The sequence below is a fragment of the Carettochelys insculpta genome, chromosome 6, assembly GCF_033958435.1.
Source record: "Carettochelys insculpta isolate YL-2023 chromosome 6, ASM3395843v1, whole genome shotgun sequence".
Classification (NCBI taxonomy): Eukaryota; Metazoa; Chordata; order Testudines; family Carettochelyidae; genus Carettochelys; species Carettochelys insculpta.
In genome coordinates this window covers 3585775-3608790 of record NC_134142.1, presented here as the reverse complement: position 1 = coordinate 3608790, position 23016 = coordinate 3585775, and the positions used below count along the sequence as shown (strand labels likewise).

At 41.1% G+C, this 23016-nt stretch overlaps 1 protein-coding gene and 1 non-coding gene across 7 annotated transcripts in view; both read right to left on the bottom strand.

The window, feature by feature from the left end:
• Positions 1-23016, bottom strand: part of PRPF39 (pre-mRNA processing factor 39) — a 46335-nt gene that overhangs the window by 22029 nt on the left and 1290 nt on the right. For 2 of the 6 annotated variants that reach the window (XM_074996144.1, XM_074996143.1), the window contains exons 2-12: positions 14112-14466; positions 12756-12881; positions 11990-12108; positions 11324-11491; positions 9424-9589; positions 7065-7172; positions 3703-3867; positions 3258-3384; positions 2882-3150; positions 1918-2102; positions 473-547 (exon numbers count right to left, since the gene is read on the bottom strand). In XM_074996144.1, coding sequence (XP_074852245.1) covers positions 473-547; positions 1918-2102; positions 2882-3150; positions 3258-3384; positions 3703-3867; positions 7065-7172; positions 9424-9589; positions 11324-11491; positions 11990-12108; positions 12756-12881; positions 14112-14432 — 1829 coding nt within the window. In that variant the 5' untranslated portion in view covers positions 14433-14466. Of the gene's footprint in view, positions 1-472; positions 548-1917; positions 2103-2881; positions 3151-3257; positions 3385-3702; positions 3868-7064; positions 7173-9423; positions 9590-11323; positions 11492-11989; positions 12109-12238; positions 12882-14111; positions 14467-23016 lie in introns of those variants that run through there. The other 4 variants (XM_074996148.1, XM_074996145.1, XM_074996146.1 and 1 more) reach the window with 3 other exon arrangements.
• On the bottom strand, positions 2718-2805 carry LOC142015521 (small nucleolar RNA SNORD127). Its single transcript, XR_012646176.1, has one exon. It is a non-coding gene; the product is annotated as a small nucleolar RNA SNORD127 (small nucleolar RNA).

Genomic DNA, 23016 nt, shown 5'->3' with positions numbered 1-23016 from the left:
ATTTCTGAGGACTCTCTGGGGTTTGTCTTTAAAGAAAAAAAAAAAACACTTCCAGGAAGTCTAACAGCTTCCAGAGTAAGCATTTGAATTTAAGTACTTTTGGGACGCAAATCCTGTTAATTGAGGTAAAAGACATTATGGGCAAGTTAGTGTAAGATCTAATTATCTTTATCTGTTAATCACTCTTCTCTTTTAGACCTCATGAGAAGATGGTATAAAGCCACAAATCTTTTAAAGCTCTTTAAAGAACAACTAGACTTGAAAAGAACTTAATGATAAGGATGGGGCAGACAGTGACATTTTCTGAAAGGTTTTAGAAGCATTTAAAAAAAATTGTCTCAGATGCACTACTCATGGTCTACATGCTGACTTCTAGAGTACTCCAGAATCCTATCTTTGATACCACAGAATTCAAAGCAAAGCCACTATTTCATGAATTGACTTAGGAGCATGAGGTGAGTACAGTTCATACCCATTTTCTGCTTTCCTTTTTAAAGAATCCTGCTCTTTCAAAAGTGTCTGATGTTCATCATAGGCATCCAAAAGTCTGGAAAAGAAAACATGCCACAAAACTTGTTTTTCAGTGTATATATTAAAGTTTCAAAACAGTAGAGCCTGCAAATAATTAGGCTACCAATCTGTACATCAGGGCCTCAAGCTCCTATCCTGCAAGACATCTCCAGCTGCAACAGCTTCACAATCCCAGCCCAGGAGCGGGGGGAACCTGTCCATTCTCCCTTCACCCAAGCCTATCCCATCCATCACCATCCTGCTCTCTCTTTTTTTAAATGGTACCTTAACCCCAGAGGGACTCCTACGTGGGTGAGTAGCAGCAGTTGGATCTCTGCGCCTTGTGGCGGCAGGAACTGTGGCAAAGCTGAGTATACCTGGCCTCCCCAGTAACCCCTTGGGGGCTAGAGCGCCAAGTGGGGTAGAGCAGGGAAGGGGTCCTACTTGGCTGACAAGACTTGACAGTGGGTCTGACAAAGTGTGTTTCTGCCCATGAAAGCTTATGCACCAATAAAATCTGTTAGTTTACAAGGTGCCACAGGACTTCTCATTGTTTTTGCAGACACAGACTAAACAGCTACCCCTCTGATAAGAAGGGACAGTTCTCTCTCCTTCCTAATCCCCACCCCACTGGATTGCACTGACTGGGGATGGCCTGCAGGCCCTGCTGTACATCCATTATCAATTGTTGTTTTAAAGTGACACAATGTATTATTTCAGATTGTAAAAAATTCTGCATTATTGTGAAAATAAGCAAAGGCAAATTAAGCACAGGGTATTATTACCAACAAGAAATGCCAAAAAGTTAACTTAAAGGTTTGAAAATCTTAAGCTGAAACAGCAAAGTTACACCATATGGTAATATGGACAACAAAGACTACAAATAATGTCTCATTACAAATCGCACAATTACACAAGTGTGACACCCAGGAGGCTCAATGCACACCACACAATTAGAAAGCCTGTGATTTCTGAACATAGCAATGACCCTGGTCCTCTAGGATGAGCCAAGTTAAAGCAAATTTGAAAATTTAAGAGCCATGGCTATGGGTAGAGTACAAAAAAAACCAACCCAACTGCAAACACTTTTCTTTGTGTTCTTTTTTAAGGATATCCTCCATTATTCAGCATAGACAAATAATTGCTTAAACACAACTTCAAAACGACAATACTCCTTTGAGTTGAAAGCATACGTAAGACAGAACAGCAGCTTTTCCACAAAGTTGCTAGTATCTTAACATAGGAACTTTGTGTGAATTTCTCTGCCCCTCGATGCTAACAGTGTAATAACTGCAGTGCTACAATACTAAAAGCAGCATGTCTAACTGCAACCTCTTCCCAAAAAGTTATAAACAGTACCTCATTCAGTGACCAACATTATAAGTCATAGTGCAGGATAGATCTTACTTGTTCACATCAGAACCGAAATCTTCCAGAAATTCCACTTTTCGTTGAGAAAATGTAATCCTCATTTTTATAGACAATGCACCATTGACAGCCTTGTCAAAACACGTGAGAATATTTTCTTCGTTTTGCTTGAGATCCCCACTATACTCCATTTCAAGCAAGTTAAGATACAATTTAGTGTTCTCCTGTGTAAAAAAGCGTTAAAGTGATAGCTGTAAAATGGTGTCTTCCCAAGTACATCTCCAGCATTTCTTTCTCGTAAATTCAACAGCCATGCCCAGAGTGCCCTCGGTTTTAAACCAACATTATAGCGTAGTTAATACAATAGTTCCCTATCCTCGGAGTCTAAACATATGTGCTCTTTGACCTGTGTTGTTTTATAACTAGCTGCATGTAGTCAACAGTAGATCTGAGGGTGTGTGTCATCATTAGAGCCCTCAAATCCAGACACCCACTTTATATCTGCAGGTATGGATGCAGCTATCTGCAGCTCATTTTTGTGCATACAGATGCAATATTTTTATTTAGAACCTGGCAAATTTGAAGCTATGTGCAGGTATTTGCATCCATGGAAGATGTGTCTGCACATATATCTAGTCATCTTGCTGTTCTCACGCCCAAATAAAGTGATCCCATACTAACACCACCACCAAAAGTATTTAATAAATTCCTTTTCTGCAAGGTCAACATCCCTGCATTGTTTGTTATTCTTGAAAGGGAGCAGGACAAAGAAAAACCAGTAAGTCTCAAATCAATAAGGGAATCAAGCATACTATCTGAAGCATGAAAATGGCAGGATCTGGCAACATCAGCTTAGAGGGACTGGTGTCTCCATGTAACAATAAAATGCTCTCTGTACAGTCTAAAAGCCTGTCATCATCGTTGCCATGTTTTAAATTCACTGACTAAAAGGAGAAACACAAATATCACAGGACTATTTAGAAAGCCTTCAGGAAATACATACTTTGTCTCTCTCAATGGCTTCCAACAGCACTTGTCTTGCTTTTGGAAGGTTCTTCTGAACTTTGAAGAGATGTCGAGCTAGTTTGATGGCATAAAATGACAATTCACCATTTGATTTCGCATTCTTAACAGCTTCCTGAAGAAGGTGTTCAGCTTCTTCCATGTTTCCATGTCGGCGTTCTAAGCTAACTCTTCGCAAGCGAACCATTGCAAGTCCAAGAACACACTCTTCAAATGTTTTCAAAATTCTTCTTGCTTCATTGATATTCCCTAAAAATGTTATGTAAACATTCAGTGCAGATCTTCCTTCCACACCATCACCACCACCAACAAAAGACTAATTGAACTAGAAAAGACTCACTAAATTGCTCTCTTACCCTGTTGTTCTTCAAAGGCAGCCCATAGCATATGAAGCATTGGTTTCCTAGGAAGGTGTATGGTACAGGCTCTGCTGTAGACATGTCTCACTCCTTCAATGCTGTGATTCTCCATGTACTTGGCATACTACATTTGAAGAGAGATTATAGATTGAATAATGTAAAGCTTATGTTTCAACTTTAAATACATGACAGAACAATAAAATTCTTTTGTTTAAACCCATTCAGCACCTTTATTGAACCACTAGACTAGTTTCTGTAAGGAAGGACGTAGAGAGGCAACGAAGTTGGCATATGCAGCAGTCAAATCTGGTTGCAAGCAGACCATCTCCTAATGCAACAGATATAGTTATATATGAACAACATTCAACAAGAATACAAAAGGTTAGTCACTAGATCAATGTTTGCAATCAGAAAGAATTCATTAGTCAATTGTTTCTCTTACCTTAATCCAGAAGTCCTCATAGAGGGCACATGAAATAACACATCTTTCAAAAAGGACCACAACTCGCTCATGAGTCCCATTTTCTATCTCAAATTCTAAGTACTCTTTCCAGTTTTTCAACTGGGCTTTCTCCAAAGGTTTTACATGGAAGTAAGGTCGTTTTATCTGCAACAGATGCATAACACAGGAGTCAAAGTCAATATTTAGTCAAAAATATACACTAAGATAAACACTTTGGATGTTACATGCAGCCCTTTGACTCTTCAGAAAACAGGCTGCACCTGCAAAAACCAGCACACTCTGGTCTGGCACAACCACGGATGCTCCTGGACCAGAGAGCTTGGAAGCAGAAGGGCAGACAAAGAGCACTGTGGTAGCCCACAGCACCAAGGGGTTAGGATCAGAGCCCCAGTGGTGGCAGCACAGGCTGCATCCAGAACTCTGCAGGGACCAGCACAGGGCCAGAGCCCAGTGTAGGCTCAAGTTGAGCCCAATGGGGAGCCAGAATTGAAGTCCCACAAGAGCCCGGGCCACAGCCTCAATGCAGCCCCAAGAGCCCTGGAATAGCCTGCAGCACAGGCTGGAGTCCCAGACCAAGGCTGAAGTTGGATACCCCGTGGCCACGAGAAGCAACAGGGCCAGAGCTGGAGCCCCACACAGGGTGTGGACTGGAGCCCCATAGCAGCATGGGCCGAGACAGCAGGGAGTCCCACAACAGGCTTGGGTCACCCAGGACATAAATGGGCAAGGAGGCAGGGAGCTGAAGCAAGTGCTTCGGGTCCACAGCAGGAGGCCTACCCTGGTCCAGCAAATTCTCTCATTTGGAACCTGTAAGGTCCCAGCCTTGGAGGATCAGGGAGGAGCAACCTATAACAACCTTATGTAGGCTATTCAAATATCCAGGCGTAAACTGATTTCAAGATCTGACTAACTTTAAAGGTTGCAATTGCCAATCCAAGTTTTGGCCACAATCAAGGTCTATGTTAGAAATGCTGTTTTCACAAATGTGTTCTTTAAATACCCTGCGACTGTAATACCAGTAGCAATTAATCAATCCTCTGCCTTGTCTGCAACCCTAATATGACAGCACTGAGTACTCGTAAGAGATCTGATAAGGACCTGTAAAAATCAAGAATGGTGTGGAAAAGCTGAATAAGGAATGTTATTTACACCTTCACATAACACAAGAACTAGGTGTCAACCAGTGACATTAATATGCAGCAGGTTTAAAACAAATAAAAGGAAGTACTTCACACCATGCCTAGTCAACCTGGAGGATTCCTTGTCAGGGAACGCTATAAAGGAGGGCCGAACAAACTTTTTATGTTGGGTCCTACTATTAGACAGGGCCCCCACAACCTGTGAGTGGACCACAAGGGATATGGGGTGGGGAGCCCTCAGGAAGGGGGTGCTGGGACGCTCTGGAGATGCCCTGAAGGGGAAGGTGTGTGGCCAAGGACCCTAGGAAGGTACCTTATTAAGCTGGGAACTCACTGGCTGCCCCCACCACTTGACTCATGGCCTGTGCACATTCTGATTGGCCCAGCAGCTAGTGGGAGGAGTGGTGTTAGAGGGAAGCAGTGTTTCCCTTGGCGACAACAGCAGCAGAGGCCACACGGGAGAAAGTAGAGGACTAGCAAGGCAGCGGAAGCTGCAGAGGGGGGAAAGAGAATCACACTGTAAGGCGGGAGGGATGCAAAGTGGAGGATGGGACATTTTATATTCTCCTGTTGTAAAGGACAAAATACAGCCATGTTAAAAAAACCCAGATAACTTCATGGATAGCTCCATCACGTGCCTCTCCTAATGGCCAGAAGCTGGAAATGGATGATGGGAATCACTCAATGATTGCCTGATATGTTCAATCTGAAACTGACATTAGCCACAGTGTGAAGACAGGACAGTGGGCTAGATGGGTCAGTGATCTGATCTAGTATGGCTTTTTTTCTTTTTTTCGGGGGGTTGTAAAACTCTTGATCAGGCATAGCACTAACAACATATTAGAGCCCAAAAGGAAGCATTCACCCTAGTGCAAGGATAATCCTGTAAACCTGCAGTGGTATAACCACCATCCCGGTATGTAAGCTGCTGGCAACTGCAAGGAGTCCCATGGTCAGAACTTACTCGGGTTTTTGAGCCTTTATGGCTACTACAGCCACTGTATGTCTTTACAGAGCTTGTACGGCTCTAGCACAGAACAGAGCATTTGAAACCATGGACTAAAATCCATGTAATGCAAATAAGAGCTTTAATGAAACTTCACACAACATATGACTTGCACTTTTTGCCTCGAAGTACCTTTCAATTGGTTTGTGCATGATAAGCTTCCACTTTATAAATTTTTTCCTATGTGCAACAATACAACAACTAGTGTACAAATTACTGCCAGGCAAACAGCAGCAAGGGCAAAAACCTCCCATGTCACCAATCCCTTCAATGAAACATGTACGTCACAGCCCAATTTATGTCTGTTTTGGTTTGTGTGTTTAGTTTAATTCTTGTTCTGAAGCATGCTCTATGCAGCAAGTGCAGCACAAGTTGGTGATACTGGGTGGAAAGTCAGATTTTACCCTTCTCACAAGGAATTTCACCTGTGAAACTAACACTGCAGTACCAGATTTTTGCATCTGTTTGTACTCTTTACTCTATCTTGGCGACAACTTCATTTTTATGATAAAATTTTAAGAAGTTTTTTCCCTATAGAGTAGTTTTAATTCTGCAACATGCCACATTTTGGGTATATTGGTATGGCATAAAAGACTCTTCACGTAAAGTTTAAACACTTAGGCCTTGTCTACATTTACCTGCACGAATCTACTTCAACTACACAAACAGCGTAGCTGAAGTCAACATACCTAATGGAGCTCTTGCATGCAGCAAGATCAACAGGATCTGTTCTCCCATCAATGCCGGTTACTCTTCTTGTTTTGGTGGAGTACCAGCATCAACAGAAGCAAGCTCAGAGACCAATTTATTGCATCTGTTCTACACACAATACATCAGAGCCAGTAGATCAATCGCTGCCGTGGCAATCCACCCCACAGTAGAGACAAGGCCTTAGTAAAATGTATTTTCCCTGTATTGCTTCTCTCAAAGAAAAACTTAGCTTCTGCCTCACAGAACTGCTGACTGTATTATAGTTGGTTATTAATTATAAGTTAACAAGTTTATTTTTAAATGTATTCTTTTTTTGAAGATGGGGAAAAACAAGGAATTGACAGTAAAACCAATCACCTACCCAAAGCTTTACAGTTATTTAATTGGAATTAGAAACACCAGGAGTTTCTGGTTCCTAGTTCCATAGTTATGCTTTTATATGGCCCTGTCCTTCACACAGAAAAGGCTAATGGAAGAAAACTTACTCCTTCTTCAAAGATCCACCTCTTGCTGACTTCATGTTCATTGTGATTGAACATTTCTTGATGAATCTCTTGGATTCTATGCCTCATGTTTTCTATTTCAGTGATTAGCTAAAGATACATGAAAAAAATAAAGTGATTAATACTGGTCTGTAAAAATCACAGAATCATAGGACTGGAAGAGATCTTGAGAGGTCATCAGGTTCAGTCTCCTGTACCCAGGGTGAAGACCAAGCAGCATCTAGACCATCCCTGCGAGATGTTTATCTGTCTTGTTCTTAGAAATTGCCAATGCTGAAGACTCCACAACCTCCCAAAGCAATTTATTTTAGTGCTTAACTACCATGACAGTTAGGGAGTTTTTTCCTAATGCTCAACCTAAACCTCTTTTGCTGCAATTTAAGTCCATTTCTTTGTACCCTATCTTCAGAGGTTGAGGATAACCAATTCTCTCACTTCCTAACATATTATGTACTTGAAAACTCTTACATGCCCTCTCAACCTGCTCGTTTTCAGACTAAAAAACAGTTTTTAATCAATCAATCAATCTTCCCTCGTGTTTTCTAGAACCTTACTCACTGTTGCTGCTCTTCTCTGGATTCTCTCCAATTTATCCACACCTTCACTTAAACATGGCACCCCAGAACTAAATATAGTACTGTCCCTGAGGCCTAATCATGAGGGAGTAGAAAGAGTTACTTTGTGTCTTACAACTGTGCCATATTACTGCACAAATGAAAATATGAAAGATATACAGCTACTTCTGGTGCTGTGCTGAACAAGTGGGATAATATACATTTTCTTAAGTCTCAATATGACAGACCTGAGGAGGTCCTGGAGCCAATGGCACATCTCTTCAATTGTGAAAAGTGGCATAAATCTGAGATGTTTCATATCCACACAAGATTCCATCTCTAGCTTGGTACAGTTCCAAACAGGCACTTCTTTCTAATGGTATTAAGCTTTCTCAAGTCCTCCAAGGCACATGGATATGAACAGGCTATTGCCAAATAAACAAAAGCTTCCAGAACATGCCATAACTTTTACCCCTGAAAATTTATTTGAAGGAACCAACACTCAATGTTAAAATTGTGTAGATCACCTCTAAAATTAAAATGTTAATTGCATGTCTTTCAAGACTATATAGTATACAGGAGATCTCTTCTTGTGTACACACTGACACTCTCAGCTGTTGCTCTTTGTCTCACAGGTTGGAGATGACACTCTGCACCATGGGTGTCCAACCTTTTGGCTTGCCTGGGCCACATTGAGTGAAGAGGAATGGTCTTGGGCCGCATATAAAATATATAATATAGTTAATGTATATAAATCACATAATAATGTTAAAAGTTTACGATCTTGTGGGGCCGCATTACTAGCTGTCCAGGGCCGCATGCGGCCCACGGGCCAGACACGCCTGCTCTACGCTAGATCAGCTCAGCCAAAAGAAAAAAAAAGTACAGTACAGTAAAACCTCAATTTAACAGACTAATGGGGGAGAAGGGTGTCCATTCGTCCTGAAAGTCCCTTAAATGAGGGTTTACTGCCCACCCATCCCCACCAGACTCCCCCAACCCCCCAAAAAGCCATCAACTCAAGAGTTGCCACCGCTGGAGCTTGCTGCTTGGCTGGAGCTGCCTCCCTGAATGCAGCTGGAGGAGCCACCACAAGCTTCTCCCACCAGCGGTGGGGCACGTATGCGAGTGCCGTCTGCTCCCATACAGGCCCCACCCCTGGTGAGAGGAGCATGTGGCAGTTCTGGCAAAGAAGGCAGTGGCTCCTCCAGGCTGCAGCAGCCATAAGTCCCGTAACATTTTTTTTTTTTTTGGGGGGGGGGGGGGGGGTGTTAGGATTTCACGGACACCAGCAGACATCAGGAACAATAGGGCTGCCCACTGCTCCTGAAGTCTGCTAAATAGGAGTCCATAAAAATCGAGGGTTTACTGTATGCTACAGACTGAACCTCTCTAATCTGGAACTCATGTTTGGCAACATCCATAGTCTGGTATGATTTTAGTTAGCTGGATAACCACTTACCATGGGTGTGGTCAAGTTTCCAATGGTTCCATAAAGTGTGTTTACAGCTCCTGCCCTGGCTCTCAGTGTTCTGGGCTGTTATTTAGCTTTAATTTAACCCTAAATGTCTTCTAAGTGCTCAGTAAGCAGTGGAAGTGTTGGCAATGCTGTTAGACAACACTGACCTCCCCTGGTCTGGCAAACTCTCTCCCCCAGCACCCATCAGGTCCCAAGGGTGCTGGGTAAGAGACGTTCAACCTTTACCTGCAAATAAAATCTCTCCTCTCAGCCACAGCAGATTAAACAAACTTGCAAGAATGTTCCTCAACTTTGCCTGCATATTTACCTTTGCAGGGTCAGTGATGTCTTCAATGCCAGCAGGAAGGTCATCTCCAGGTGGCGCGTCATCCCCACTATGGCCACTGACAGAAGCCAATTCCCGGCGCAGCTGAATAAACTGCTCAGGTGTTAGGAGGTCTCGAGGCAAATTATTTTGTATGTGTTCTTTAAACCTGCAAAGAAACAGCATGTGTTCATGTCACAATAAACAATTTTTACGTGTTAATATTTTTAAAAGCACGAACTTATGAGTTTAATGACCACATCTAATAACTAGCACAAGCTGTTGCTGTAAGAACTTTGCACTCTGCTGGAGATGTGATGTCTCACAATGTATATAATATCAGGTAATATCTACCAGGTGTGCAAAGCAGCTTCCTGCTTCAGAAGGATTTGAGTCCTGTGAAGGGCAAACATGAAGGAAGGCCTTTTAATGAATAAATCTGCAAACTGTGGTGGGACAAGGCAGTGAACAGGATGGCCTGGAATAACATTCATTCTGAGGCTGTTTCTACACTCTCTCTCCCATCAGAGGTGGCACTGTAATGACGCAACTCAAAGTAGGCTAATGAGGCACTGATGTGCATATTCAGCACCTCATTAGCATAATAGCATCTGTGTGAATTTCAAGTGCAGACTTGGAATTGCGGATTGACAGTGAAGATGGGGACAGTTTCAAAATAAGCGCCCCACTTCCCCATTCCTTTATGCCCATAAAACTGGATCAGAGTAAGGGAATGTCCAAGTGGGGCACTTATTTCAAAGCTGCCCCCATCTTCACTGTCAATCTGCAATTCAAAGCCTGCACTTAAATTTGTGCAGCTGCCATTATACTAATGAGGCGCTGAATATGCATGTTAGTGCCTCATTAGCATGTCACCTCTGATGGGAGAGTGAGAATGCAGAAGTAGCCTGAGAGACTGACCACTTTATTGGGAATTCATAACAGAAACCTTCTTTAGCAACTACTAGGAAAATTACAACATTTCCTAACTTGGGTTTCTGGTTTTTAATATTCTCCCTATCCAAATTAACACAGCTATTACCGTTTAAGAAAAAAAAAAAACTTCATTCACTTTTCAATTAGTTTATGGTTAAAAACAGTTCAGCTAAGTTCGGTAGCAAGATATTAAAACCTGAATGATGTAACTTTCTGGTAAGGTGCAGCCATTTCTTGATTTTTGTGTGTGTCCGGAGAACCATTCTCACAGCATTCTTTTTACCAAAAATTGGTCATAGGTGAATTTTGACATTTTTTGGTATTTCTCTGGACAGCAGTTCCTAAACTTAGCTTCAGTGCTCCAAAGAATAAAACGACTGAAGCCTGTGAAACTCCTGACTAGTTCACAGCTCCAGACAATACTGATTTAAATTAACTGTCATTTTGTACATTCTATTGTGTTTAACATTTTGTCACCAGTTTGATGTCTCGATGCTTCAGTGGTCACTTTGATGGCTCCCAAAAGAGCAGTCTGCCCATTTTTTAACGAAGGTGAAAACATTTTTGCCTGCAATTTTCTATTAGCCTTATTTTTATTTATTTAAAGAAATACTAACATGTAAAAACAGTATATTCATAGTATTCACATAAAAACTAAAATACAAGTTATTAAAATATAGATGGTAAAGTAAGAAAACTATAGAAAAGTATTTGTTTATAATTAATCACCCAGGCCAGGAGGAACTTGTTTTCTTTGTTGTTTTTTGTGTTTTTTTGAGGAGGGGGGTAGGAGGGGAGAAGGGGCAGGACAAGAATCACTTTTATTACTGGCTTAAACAACTTTTCAAGTTCCTGTTTGGACTGAACAATTTTGAGCTTTACAAAAATATTTAAAAATTAATTATATTCATAACTACTTAGCATAGTTAATGGTACAACGTTACACGAGGCTTTAAGGGTTCCTTACCTCTGGAAGTGATGGCTATAGAGCTGTGTTGGAATCCCCAGGATACGATCATATATAGCTGTAACTTCACGTAGGTTGCCCTGTTCATTTTCCCAATTTATATACATTTCCCATAGTTTATCAGAGCGGAAATCTGTCCCTGCAGCTAAGACTGCGTGTTCAAAGGCTCTGAAAAAGTGAAAAAATGTTTGAGTGTACTACCTAAACTACTGAAGTTGCAAGGATTTGGTGGATTTTTTTGGCAACAGCCTTTGAATATCCTATTTAACTTTTACTACATTATTTTAGGTGTTCAAATTGTGTGTGTTATCAAATATGTTCTCGAGATACATGCTAAAAACACAAGACCTTTTAAATAAGCAGCTCTACAGTGATTTGTCCTAATACTTCCACAATGTCAGGCATAAGGAAAAACACATATAACCGACAAACAAGAAATCAAACTAGTAAAACCCACAAGGTATTTCTAAGAGCTTATTCCTAAAAGATCTCAGAAGAGAACAGAACAATTTTATCAGACAAATTTAGAGACAATGATGCGGCTACATGCTACTCGGCGTTGCTCTCAATGTGAAAGATTTTAGTTTTTCTTAAAACTGCATATCATTTAGAGAGCTGCCCATGTGTTTCTTAGGTCTTTTAAAAAAACAAAACCAACCAACTTACCCTCTTATGGTATTGTTAGTTTCAGGGTCACTAGGATCCACTGTCTCTTTTAAGAAGTTTATATAATGTATCCAGAGATCAACACTAAGAGGTATTGCCTGTAGCCCTCTCCGATACACCTATGAAGAGAACAGCATAAACTATACTTCAAATATTTAATAGCGTCCTAAGAGAGAGGAAACACTGTGTTATCCGGTGAACCTTAGAAATACTAATTACTGGAATTTTGTTTAAATAATCTACCATTACCATTTGGGTGGAGGTTGGATAGAACATGGCAATGTTCTGATCTCCACGTGCAGAGTCTTGATCTTCAAAGCGCAGCGGTCCCTGCATTCTGACCAGGTTGTGTGGGCAGGCTTTGGGGTACAGACCATAGGGCACAGACCCATTAGAGCATCATTGACAGCGTCTGACCAAAAATGCAATAAGACGTAGCAATTGTGACCAGCAAACCAACTATATTGTTTTGAAAATGAGAAATAAATGTAAGTGACAGAAAAGCCCTGCCCTACTTGTTAAGCTGCAGTGTAATACAGAGGCTTGCACTGCAAAGCTTGACAAACTGTAGAGGTTTAACGCACCTGCCAACAAAGAGAGAAAATATTAGCTACAAATGCCACAGAATAGTGACAAGTGCAAACAAAATCCCTATAAATCTGACCATATATGGTAGGTACTGGCAGCCAAAACGACTTGCAGTGGTTTAGTCATCATTTGGCTTACAGGACCCAATGGCGATAGCTATATCCAGCTATCTACGTACCTCATCAGACTGTTTAATGTTGTCATGTCGCTTTTCAAGGTCTGCATACTTTTTCCAATATCCATAGCAATATGGATAATGTGTGAAGAATTTGTCAAATGCCTTCCTGGCAGCCAGCAAGTGGTTCTGTAAAAAACAGAACAGAACTAACTATATATTCTGAAAAAAAATAATTTATGCTCTGTTCCAGTGACTTCAAATTTACACAGAGGGCACCATTTCAATTCAGACAGACAAAAATGTTGTAGCATCACATGTTTTTTGGTAGTTTTATAAGTCACTTTGAATATACATCACCACAACTAGTAACAACACTAAGGCCTAAGTTAAGTTACAGGTATGCAGAGATGCAAGCAGGAACAGCAGAAGTGTTCCCACACTAACCTGCTAGTCAGAACATGCTTCTTTGCACCTCAGTCACTGCACCTGACTGTTTAGAAAGACATTCCAATCCTCAACTACCAGTCAGTCAGGCTCCAAGTTTTCAGTGATTGTACAGATCATGTCATTTACATAACTCCCAAGACATGGAAATAAAAAGTAAGTTTTGCACAAAACTAAGTTAGCATTTGAACTTCTAAAAACAAACTGAGGAAAAAGTCTGTCTGCTGGCATCTGATAGCTGCATTACAACCTGTATCAGTAAAAACTCTTACAAGGTGTAAATCACTATTTGAGTGCTAAGAGCTTGACAAGTAATCTACATCCACTAGCTTGATTGTAATGCAAGTAAAATATGTCTTCGTAGCCAGGTGGGGCTGTTCTTTAAAAGGACTTTACAAGGTATAACAATGCTATCTGATAATCTAAATAAGAAGTTTCATGATTAGTCCTCTCATTACTTAATCATCTTCATTTTTGCATTCAATTAGTCGATGACATGGCACATCACAAGTGGCCAAAAAATAAATAAAATAAACAAACCCCCACCCACACCATGCCAGACCTGCAGCATTTTCACGTTTTGTTTTTCAAATAACCTTTAACTGCAGAAGTCAGGGTTGGATCACTCTAATTACCCTGTTCATTCCCTCTGAAACATCTGGCCTTCACCATTATCAAGAGACAGGACTGTGCGCTAGATGGACCACTGGTTTGACCAAGTATGGCCATTCTTTTGTGACTAGAATTCTTCATGTATAAAGTGGAGACATTTGAGAGCTGAACTCATAACTTGTATCCTTCAGAAAGAACATACCTCAGTAGCACAGCAGAAATCCAGACCCACTATCTGGAAATAATACCTGGAAATGTCTTAGATATACAGCATTAAATTCAAGACTGGAATCAGAGGACAATGCCATAATTCATCCCTCTATGCATTTGGGATGGGGGATGGAGAACATATATACTAACCTCCTGCTCTACATACTGCAGCAGATACACCCAGCCTGTGAAATCCTGGGGATTCTCCTCTACTACTCTCCAGAACTTCTCATATTCAGGAGGGAAATGAGCCTCAACATCAGATGTGTGTAAACTTTGAATGTCTGGTATTATACTCTCTTGTGTGGTCTCATTTACATCAGGAGAGCTAGCAGGAGACTGTTCCATCTCTGTGACACTCATAATCTCTGTACTAAAGTCCGTAAGCTGCTCTCCTGCTGCATCAGTGCTCTTAATTCTGTTGTCATTACTTTGGTTAGAGTCATCCTCTGTATGATCGGAGTTCTGCATAGCGGCTGTCAGTGTTGTTCTGTTGAATTATATCCTGAGAAAACACAGATTAAAGATTATCGTCTTCCAGATGCCAGGACAGATTAACGTTATTTTAAAATTTGTCCTTATTGGTATAGAAACACATTTCCACTTAATTCGACTGAACTGCAAGAAGAAGGTAATTTTAAAAGATTTACAATCATTTCCCTTTGGCTGTAAAAATGTATCCTCTTAAAAATAAAATGTTAAATAACCAATAAATTATCCTGTTCCTTTGATGAACAAAAAAAGATTGCTCAACATCTGACTGCAAGTAAAACTGCAGGCAACTCTGAGCTCAGGTACATGCATGTTTTTTGTTTGTTTGTTGGGGTGGGGGGGAGGGGAGTAGTGGGAGTTAATATCACTGATTTAGAAAGAATCTGCTCCACTCTGGTTTTACATAGTAGTTCAGAGTAAAGCTCACAGAAGCCTACAGCCTTCAGAGACAAAAAGGATTTTAAGTGACAAGGGGACAATCTCTAGATGTGCAACACAACTGGCCATGGATTAATCCAAGTTGATAAAGAATCATACTTGATTCATAAAGAATCATACTTAAAGTTTGGAGTGATGTTGATCCCAGGATATTAGAAACAAGATATGACCTCACCTGTCTTATTTGACAAACTTCTGCTAGTAAGAGAGAGAAATGTTTTAGCTTACAAAGAGCTAACTTGAAGAGCTCTTGTCTCGGTTTGAAAAATCATCTGTCACCAACCGAAGCTGATCCAGTAAAACATTATTATTTCATCCACCTTATCTTTCTAGTTATACTGGAACTTTGTTTACTTTCAAACACATGAGAAAGCCTGCTAAGTGTCTCACCGCTTTATGTGCATTGTCACACATGTAGACTGTCCACACTCACTAGAACCGTTCATATTTACAAAACCATCAATAATGGTGGGCATTCATAAGAACATAAGAACATAAGAATGGCCATACTGGGTCAGACCAAAGGTCCATCCAGCCCAGCATCCCATCTGCCGACGGTGGCCAATGCCAGGTGCCCCAGAGAAGGAGAACAGAAGACAATGATCAAGTGATTTATCTCCTGCCATCCATCTCCTGCCCTTGTTCTGAAGGCTAGGGCACCATACTTTATCCCTGGCTAATAGCCATTTATGGACCTAACCTGCAAAAATTTATCAAGCTCTTTTTTAAACCCTAATAGAGTCCTGGCCTTCACAGCCTCCTCGGGCAAGGAGTTCCACAGGTTGACTGTGCGCTGTGTGAAGAAAAATTTCCTTTTATTAGTTTTGAACCTACTACCCATCAATTTCATTTGGTGTCCCCTAGTTCTTGTATTATGGGAAAAGGTAAATAATTTTTCTATATTCACTTTCTCCACACCATTCATGACTTTATATACCTCTATCATATCGCCCCTCAATCGCCTCTTTTCCAAACTGAAAAGTCCCAGTCTCTCTAGCCTCTCCCCATATGGGACCCTTTCCAAGCCCCTAATCATCTTAGTCGCCCTTTTCTGAACCTTTTCTAATGCCAATATATCTTTTTTGAGGTGAGGAGACCACATCTGCACGCAGTACTCAAGATGTGGGCGTACCATAGTTTTATATGGGGGAAGTATGATATCTTTTGTCTTATTATCGATCTCTTTTTTAATAATTCCTAACATCCTATTTGCCTTACTAACTGCCGCTGCACACTGCGTGGATGTCTTCAGAGAACTATCCACTATAACTCCAAGATCCCTTTCCTGATCTGTCGTAGCTAAATTTGACCCCATCATGTAGTACGTGTAATTTGGGTTATTTTTTCCAACATGCATTACCTTACACTTACCCACATTAAATTTCATTTGCCATTTTGCTGCCCAATCACTCAGTTTGCTGAGATCTTTTTGTAGTTCTTCACAATCCCTTTTGCTTTTGACTGTCCTGAACAACTTGGTGTCATCTGCAAACTTTGCCACCTCACTGCTTACCTCATTTTCTAGATCATTGATGAACAAGTTGAACAGGATCGGTCCCAGGACTGACCCCTGGGGAACACCACTAGTTACCCTCCTCCATTGTGAAAATTTACCATTTATTCCCACCCTTTGTTTTCTGTCTTTTAACCAATTCCTAGGCTTCTGAGGAGGGACAACTGCAATATCTTTTGTACATATTCCAGGTACCTACCCAAGTATTAGAACCAATCACTGCAACGCCCCTGTACAAGGTAAAGGTATTTTACCTATATATAAAATCTGTTCAAGGCAATTTACTACTATTAGTTAATACAGAATACTGGGGGAAGTCAGCGTACAAATTTTAACCACAGGCTTGTCTACTCATATAGCGCTGCAGCACTTAGTGAAGAAACCTCCTATGCCAACTGGAGAGAGCCGCTCCTGTCAGCACAGATACTTCACCTTCCCAAGAGGCAGCAGTTATGCTGACAGTGTGCGCACCACGAGTTTGGTCAACATACTAGTATCACTTGGGTGTGGATTTCCACACCTCTGGACAACACAGGTACGCAGACATATCTGTAGAATAAACCAAGCTTGAATTTGTAACTAGGCTGTAACAAAAAACTAACATATTACTAATACTGTAGGTATACTACATTTCCAATCAATTCATCATAAGGCAGTACGCCAAAGTAGGACTGCCAACCACATGCGGCAAGGTTGTAACATTCATGAATTTAATTCAATTATTCAGGGGCATCAGCCTCTCGTGTGGTACCAAGAGAGGAAGGTGTCTCAACCTGCCACTCTGTTGTGGGTCCACTGAAGCTCTGTGCCAGCTGTCACTCCTACCGAAGCAGCCTGCATGAAGCAGCTTTCTAAGAAAAGGCCTCCCCCATGCAAGGCTCTGCCCAAGGATGCACCCCCCCACATAGCATCTGCAGTACAGGGCCCACATCGATTTAATCCTATTCTCCCAACACAAACACTTCTAGATCTGGGGACTCAGCTGGGAGGACGTGCACCATCATGCCGCGCATGCCAGCATTCCAAGGAAATACTGTACGGATATTGGGAACGCCGCCCTTGTGAGCAAGTGCCAAGGACAGTACATGGAGCGCTCATGTCCTCGACCTGTAGCTGTCATGAACAGCATGGGGAAGGTGTGCAGAGCTGAAGCATGCAGCTCTTCAAAAGCTACCAGCTCTGCATGCAGGTGGGACGTCTCGCGGTGGAGCTGCCTTCGGTTTCCATCTCTGGGCTGAGGACAGAGGGTAAAATAATATTCTCAAAATTCAACATTTGTGAGGGTTCTCAACACTGAACCCTCAAGAACGTCGTGGCCCTACTGTACACACAACTTGGTTTATGGTTGATCCACAACCTCTCAAGGTTCTTTTTGTTGGAAAATATTCTGGCCATCCTCAGTACCTTCAAAATGAAAACTAATACCCATATCTTACACCTAGAATTCCTGTGACTTGAGAGGGGAGAAAAAAAGTTGTGTGTTCTACAATTAAGTGCTCAGATACCAGGGTGAGGTACAGTAGGAAACAGCTGCTTTTTTGGATCCCCTGAATGGTGTTGAGTGGAACTGTCAAACGAGTATGCCTGAACCTGACCACAGGTTACAATGATTCTGTCTATGGCGAAGACAAGCAAAAGTCTACCACATAGAGATCACTGCATTACTGAGAGGGCCAGACAGTTAACTCCAATAGTTACTCACTAGTATAAGATAACTATTTTCCTGTGTGTAAAAGACTGCATGTATCCTTGAGCATATGCACCATGTCTACGTGGCCGTGTCTACACTAATCCAAATCTTTGAAATGGCCATGCAAATGGCCATTTCGAAGATTACTAATGAGGCTCTGAAATGCATATTCAGTGCCTCATTAGCATGCCAGTAGCCATGGCTCTTCGAAATTGCTGCTTTTTGCTGCTGCGCAGCTCGTCCACATGGGGGTCTTTTTCAAAAGGACACCACCAACTTTGAAATCTCCTTATTCCTATCTGCTAATGAGACGCTGAATACGCGTTTCAGGGCCTCATTAGTAATCTTCAAAACAGCCATCTCCATGGCCATTTCAAAGATTTGGGCTCGTGTAGACGTAGCCTGTGTGTTAAAACATCAGAAAACTTTAAAAGGAGTGAACTTATCTCTGGGAGGAACTACCCAACAGTCCTGTAGTGCAGACAGTTAACAGCACGGAGCTGACAGCTTTATTTCCCATAATACTCTATTTTTAGCTGAGGTCATTATAACACTACCTAGGTGGCTCTACAGACTAAGCCCTTTCTGCTCTTGCCATTGACCATGCTGGAGAACTGCAAATTACACACAAGCTGGCTAAATGAATAACTGGGCTTGTGTGGCCTGACTTTATTTTATTTTTTTGGCCGGGGGGTGGGGGGAGCAGGGAGGAAGACCTGATACTAGAGGCATTAAGCAAAAGCCCAGATGGATTACACTGTTGGGTAAGAGTGCTGGGGAAAAGCACTTGGTTAATTTCTCCTGCCAGCCTTATGTTTCTAAGCCAAACTGGACCCCTAAAGACAGAGTAAGATCCCCAAATAAGTCTGCAATGAATGGCACCTGACACAGGCAAGAAGTTGTTGCTTTGATTTCCAACACAGGAGTAGAAGGGAACTCACATAGGCACCAGGTGTATCATTTCAGGAACTGCTGTTATAAAAAAGGAAGAACTATTTCATAACCATACCTGGAGAAGAGGAAATTGATGAATATGCTGTAGATTCTGCCCAAGAAATATAGTAATATCGTATTTGAGAACAGATATATGCTAATAAAATTAAAGACTATTGCACATATACGAGAAAGCAGCTATTTGCAATGAAAGGTTAAAAATGCAATGTTCAGAAATTGTTTAAACTGTGTGACCAGTTGGAGCACAGAAATCCCTTTGGGGTGGTCCCCTGATTTGCTGATAAAACCACTGATGGCCACCTTTTTGCCCTCTGGGGCTTCACACCACCCTGTCCTGCTGCATCAGAAGAGCTGATCTAACTCAGCTAAGGCAAAGCTAGAGTAACTGCCCACCAGCAGAGCAACACAGACACTAAATCAGCTCAACTCTGGGAGGACTCAGCTATAATCACTCAAGAAACCAACCCTCTTAGAGGAATCGAAACCCAAAATAAATATATCTTTTTCTGTGTAAAACTTTTACATAGGGTAAATTCATAAAGATATCCACCCCTTTTATCAATGAAAGACATGTGCACAGTGGTTGCGCCTCATAACTATTACTTATACTGATAATAAAAATGTTTATTAAGTATAAAAAGTACGATTTAAGTGCTTGCAAGTGAAAAACAGACCAAAGAAAGTTACTAAGTTAAAAAACAAAAGACATCAGCTAATTCTAACCCACTAAAGCCTGTTACATGCAAATTCTTGCCCAAAACAGTTGCTACCATCTCATGCCAGAACTAATCTTTTTCCTGACCTGGGCCCAGCAGCTTTGCCTTCGCTCTCTGGCTACAGTTCTTTGTTGCTGGGTTTCTTCATGTATCCTTTTAGGAGGAGGCAATTTCAAAAGATAGCTGAAGATAAAGACAGGATTGCTCTGTATTCCTTCAACAGACTTTCCCCCAAGATGGGAACCTTTTGTTCAATCTGCCCATCCCCATGAAAAAGTACTGGATTCAAGGTGAGAGAGGTAGCCGTGTTAGTCTGTAGCTTCGAGAACAAAAAGTCTTGTGGCACCTTACAGACTAACCGATATTTTGGACCACTGCATATGCATGAGTAGGGGGTGGTGGTTTCAGAGGGGTATTTAAAGAGTGGGGTCCCAGTAAGAGGGAGGGCCAGAGCTGATAAGGTCTATTCAACAAGGTAGAAATGGCCCAGTATCAAGAGCACTTATCAAAAGAGGAAAAAACAAGTCAGATCAGACAAGGGGATGTGAGCCTTTGTCAGAGTCTAATGGGGAGATATTAGCACCCAGACCAGAGAAAATGCCTTTGTAAACTGCGAGCCACTCCCAGTCTCTGTTTAATCCATGGTTAATGGAGTCAAATTTGCACATAAATTGCAGCTCAGAGATTTCTTTCTCCATTTGATTTTTGAAATTTTTTTGTTTCAGAACTGTCACCCTTAAATCTGCCACTGGACGTGTTGTTTGCTATTTAGATATGAGTTGTTCATTGTTGGGTGTTTAGCTGTTCATCAAAATATCAAAAATAATCAGGAGGGTAGTTTTTGTTTTTGTTTTTTTTTTAAATTTGCAATTATAGCATCAGAGCCATAAAAGTCTTTAGAGGTGCATGTGGCTCCGGAGTCATAGGTTGCAGACCCCGGCCATAGTCTCATTCCTCAATATGCTTTTTGCCATATAGCTAAGACCAGCATGCATGCATGCGTACACACACAATGCAGCATTTTACACCCATATTTTACAAAATATTTAAAAGCTTGTGCAAGGCATATTGCATGTGATTGTCAAAGATTCATAATTCAGTTCTCCACAGAATGAAGTAATTTTCAACTGCTTTGGAGGATTGGGTGAAAATTCAAAATGATCTAGACAAATTGGAGAAATGGTCTGAAGTAAACAGGATGCAGTTTAATAAAGACAAATGCAAAGTGCTCCACTTAGGAAGAAACGATCAGTTTCACACATACAGAATGGGAAGTGACTGTCTAGGAAGGAGTATGGCAGAAAGGGATCTAGGGGTTATAGTGGACCACAAGTTAAATGAGTCAGTGTGGTGCTGTTGCCAAAAAAAAAAAAAAAAAAAAAGAAAACATGATTCTGGTATGTATTAACAGGTGCATTGTGAACAAGACACGAGAAGTCATTCTTCCGCTCTACTCTGTGCTGGTTAGGCCCCAGTTGGAGTACTGTGTTCAGTTCTGGGCGCCACATTTCAAGAAAGATGTGGAGAAATTGGAAAGGGTCCAGAAAAGAGCAACAAGAATGATCAAAGGTCTAGAGAACATGACCTACGAAGAAAGGCTGAAAGAACTGGGATTGTTTAGTTTGGAAAAAAGAAGATTAAGCGGGGACATGATAGCACTTTTCAGGTATCTAAAAGGGTGTCATAAGGAAGAGGGAGAAAACTTGTTCTTCTTAGCCTCTGAGGATAGAAAATGCGCATAAACTGCAGCAAGGGAGGTTTAGGTTGGACGTTAGGAAAAAGTTCCTAACTGTCAGGGTGGTCAAACACTGGAATAAGTTGCCTGGGGAGGTTGTGGAATCTCCATCACAGGAGATATTTAAGAACAGGTTAGATAAACGTCTGTCAGGGATGGTCTAGACAGTACTCGGTCCTGCCACAAGAGCAGGGGGCTGGACTTGATGACCTCTCAAGGTCCCTTCCAGTCCTAGCATTCTATGATTCAAGTAATGGTAACTCCTCCATACGACGTTTCGCTTTCAACATGCTTTCAGGGTATATCTAGCTGTAGAATGTTCACAAGTGGGTTCTACCCATGAAAGCTTGTGACCTAATAAATGTACTAGTCTCTAAGTTTCTACATGGTAGCAAACCAGCTTGCTGGTTAGGGATTATTAGTAAAGGTATTCACAATTACCACCTTATTTACAAAATGTTTAGGAAAGCATTACTTTAGTAACATCTTCCAAATATTGTAACTTGAAATACACAAGCAATTTATAAAATCTCCATCATAAGGTTGCCTGGCACCAGAGCATACAAAAAAAATGAAAAAAATGCAGCATTTGTATGTTACAAAATAGCTGTTTAAAACTGCATTGTGCAGCATGCTATGCTATATCTATTACTGTGCAACAGACTTCTTTAGAAGATGGTCAAATTGTTAATTAAGCAATTGATCAATAAGTTTCCATTTTGCCAATATACCTAATACTTCAGATACTGAGTAATTCCAACTACATTAACTTTTGTTGTAAACATAAGAAGCAGTGAACTAAGCCACTGTGTAAGTGCTTAAATTCTACATGCTATTTTGTTTTAGTTGGCATAATGAGAGTAGACAACTGCTGAGGCAGAGCAGTGTCTTACAAGCAAGGTAGGAGCTCAAATTTTGGAGCTCACAGCCCAGGAAAGAAAGACAAATGTATGAGGCATAGAGCGTCTCTTGTTTTTGGTGATAAGATTCACTGCTTTGCACCATTTGAGCTGATACATAGCTATGTCACCACCAGAACACAAATCATCAGAACTTGGCTTTGACTAGCTAATATTCCCCGTATCCTTTTAGACTAAAACGTAGTCTGAAATTACATGGCAATTAGACTATTGCACTGGAGGATTTGTTTACATTTAACAATCAGTGCTACAACATTAGAATGCCAACATCCTACAATACATGTATTCTGGAAGCAGATTTTTCTTTTTGGCGAGTTCCAGAGATGTGCCTTTTTTTCACATATGGTCCACATGCTCCTCTAGCCATGTAATACCAATTACTACTGAAATGAGAAACTGCTGTTTTTTGGGACTAAAAAAGGACATTTTGAGAGAAATAAAACCCACCTATAACATTAAAGAATTTTATTAAGCTTTAAAACTGATCTAATTCACATATTTTAACATCTCCGTACTATTTTCTTCTCTCTACACAGTAACATTTTCCCCCTCTTTCAGGAGAAAAACAGTTTACCAATATTACCCAGAACCTCAAAA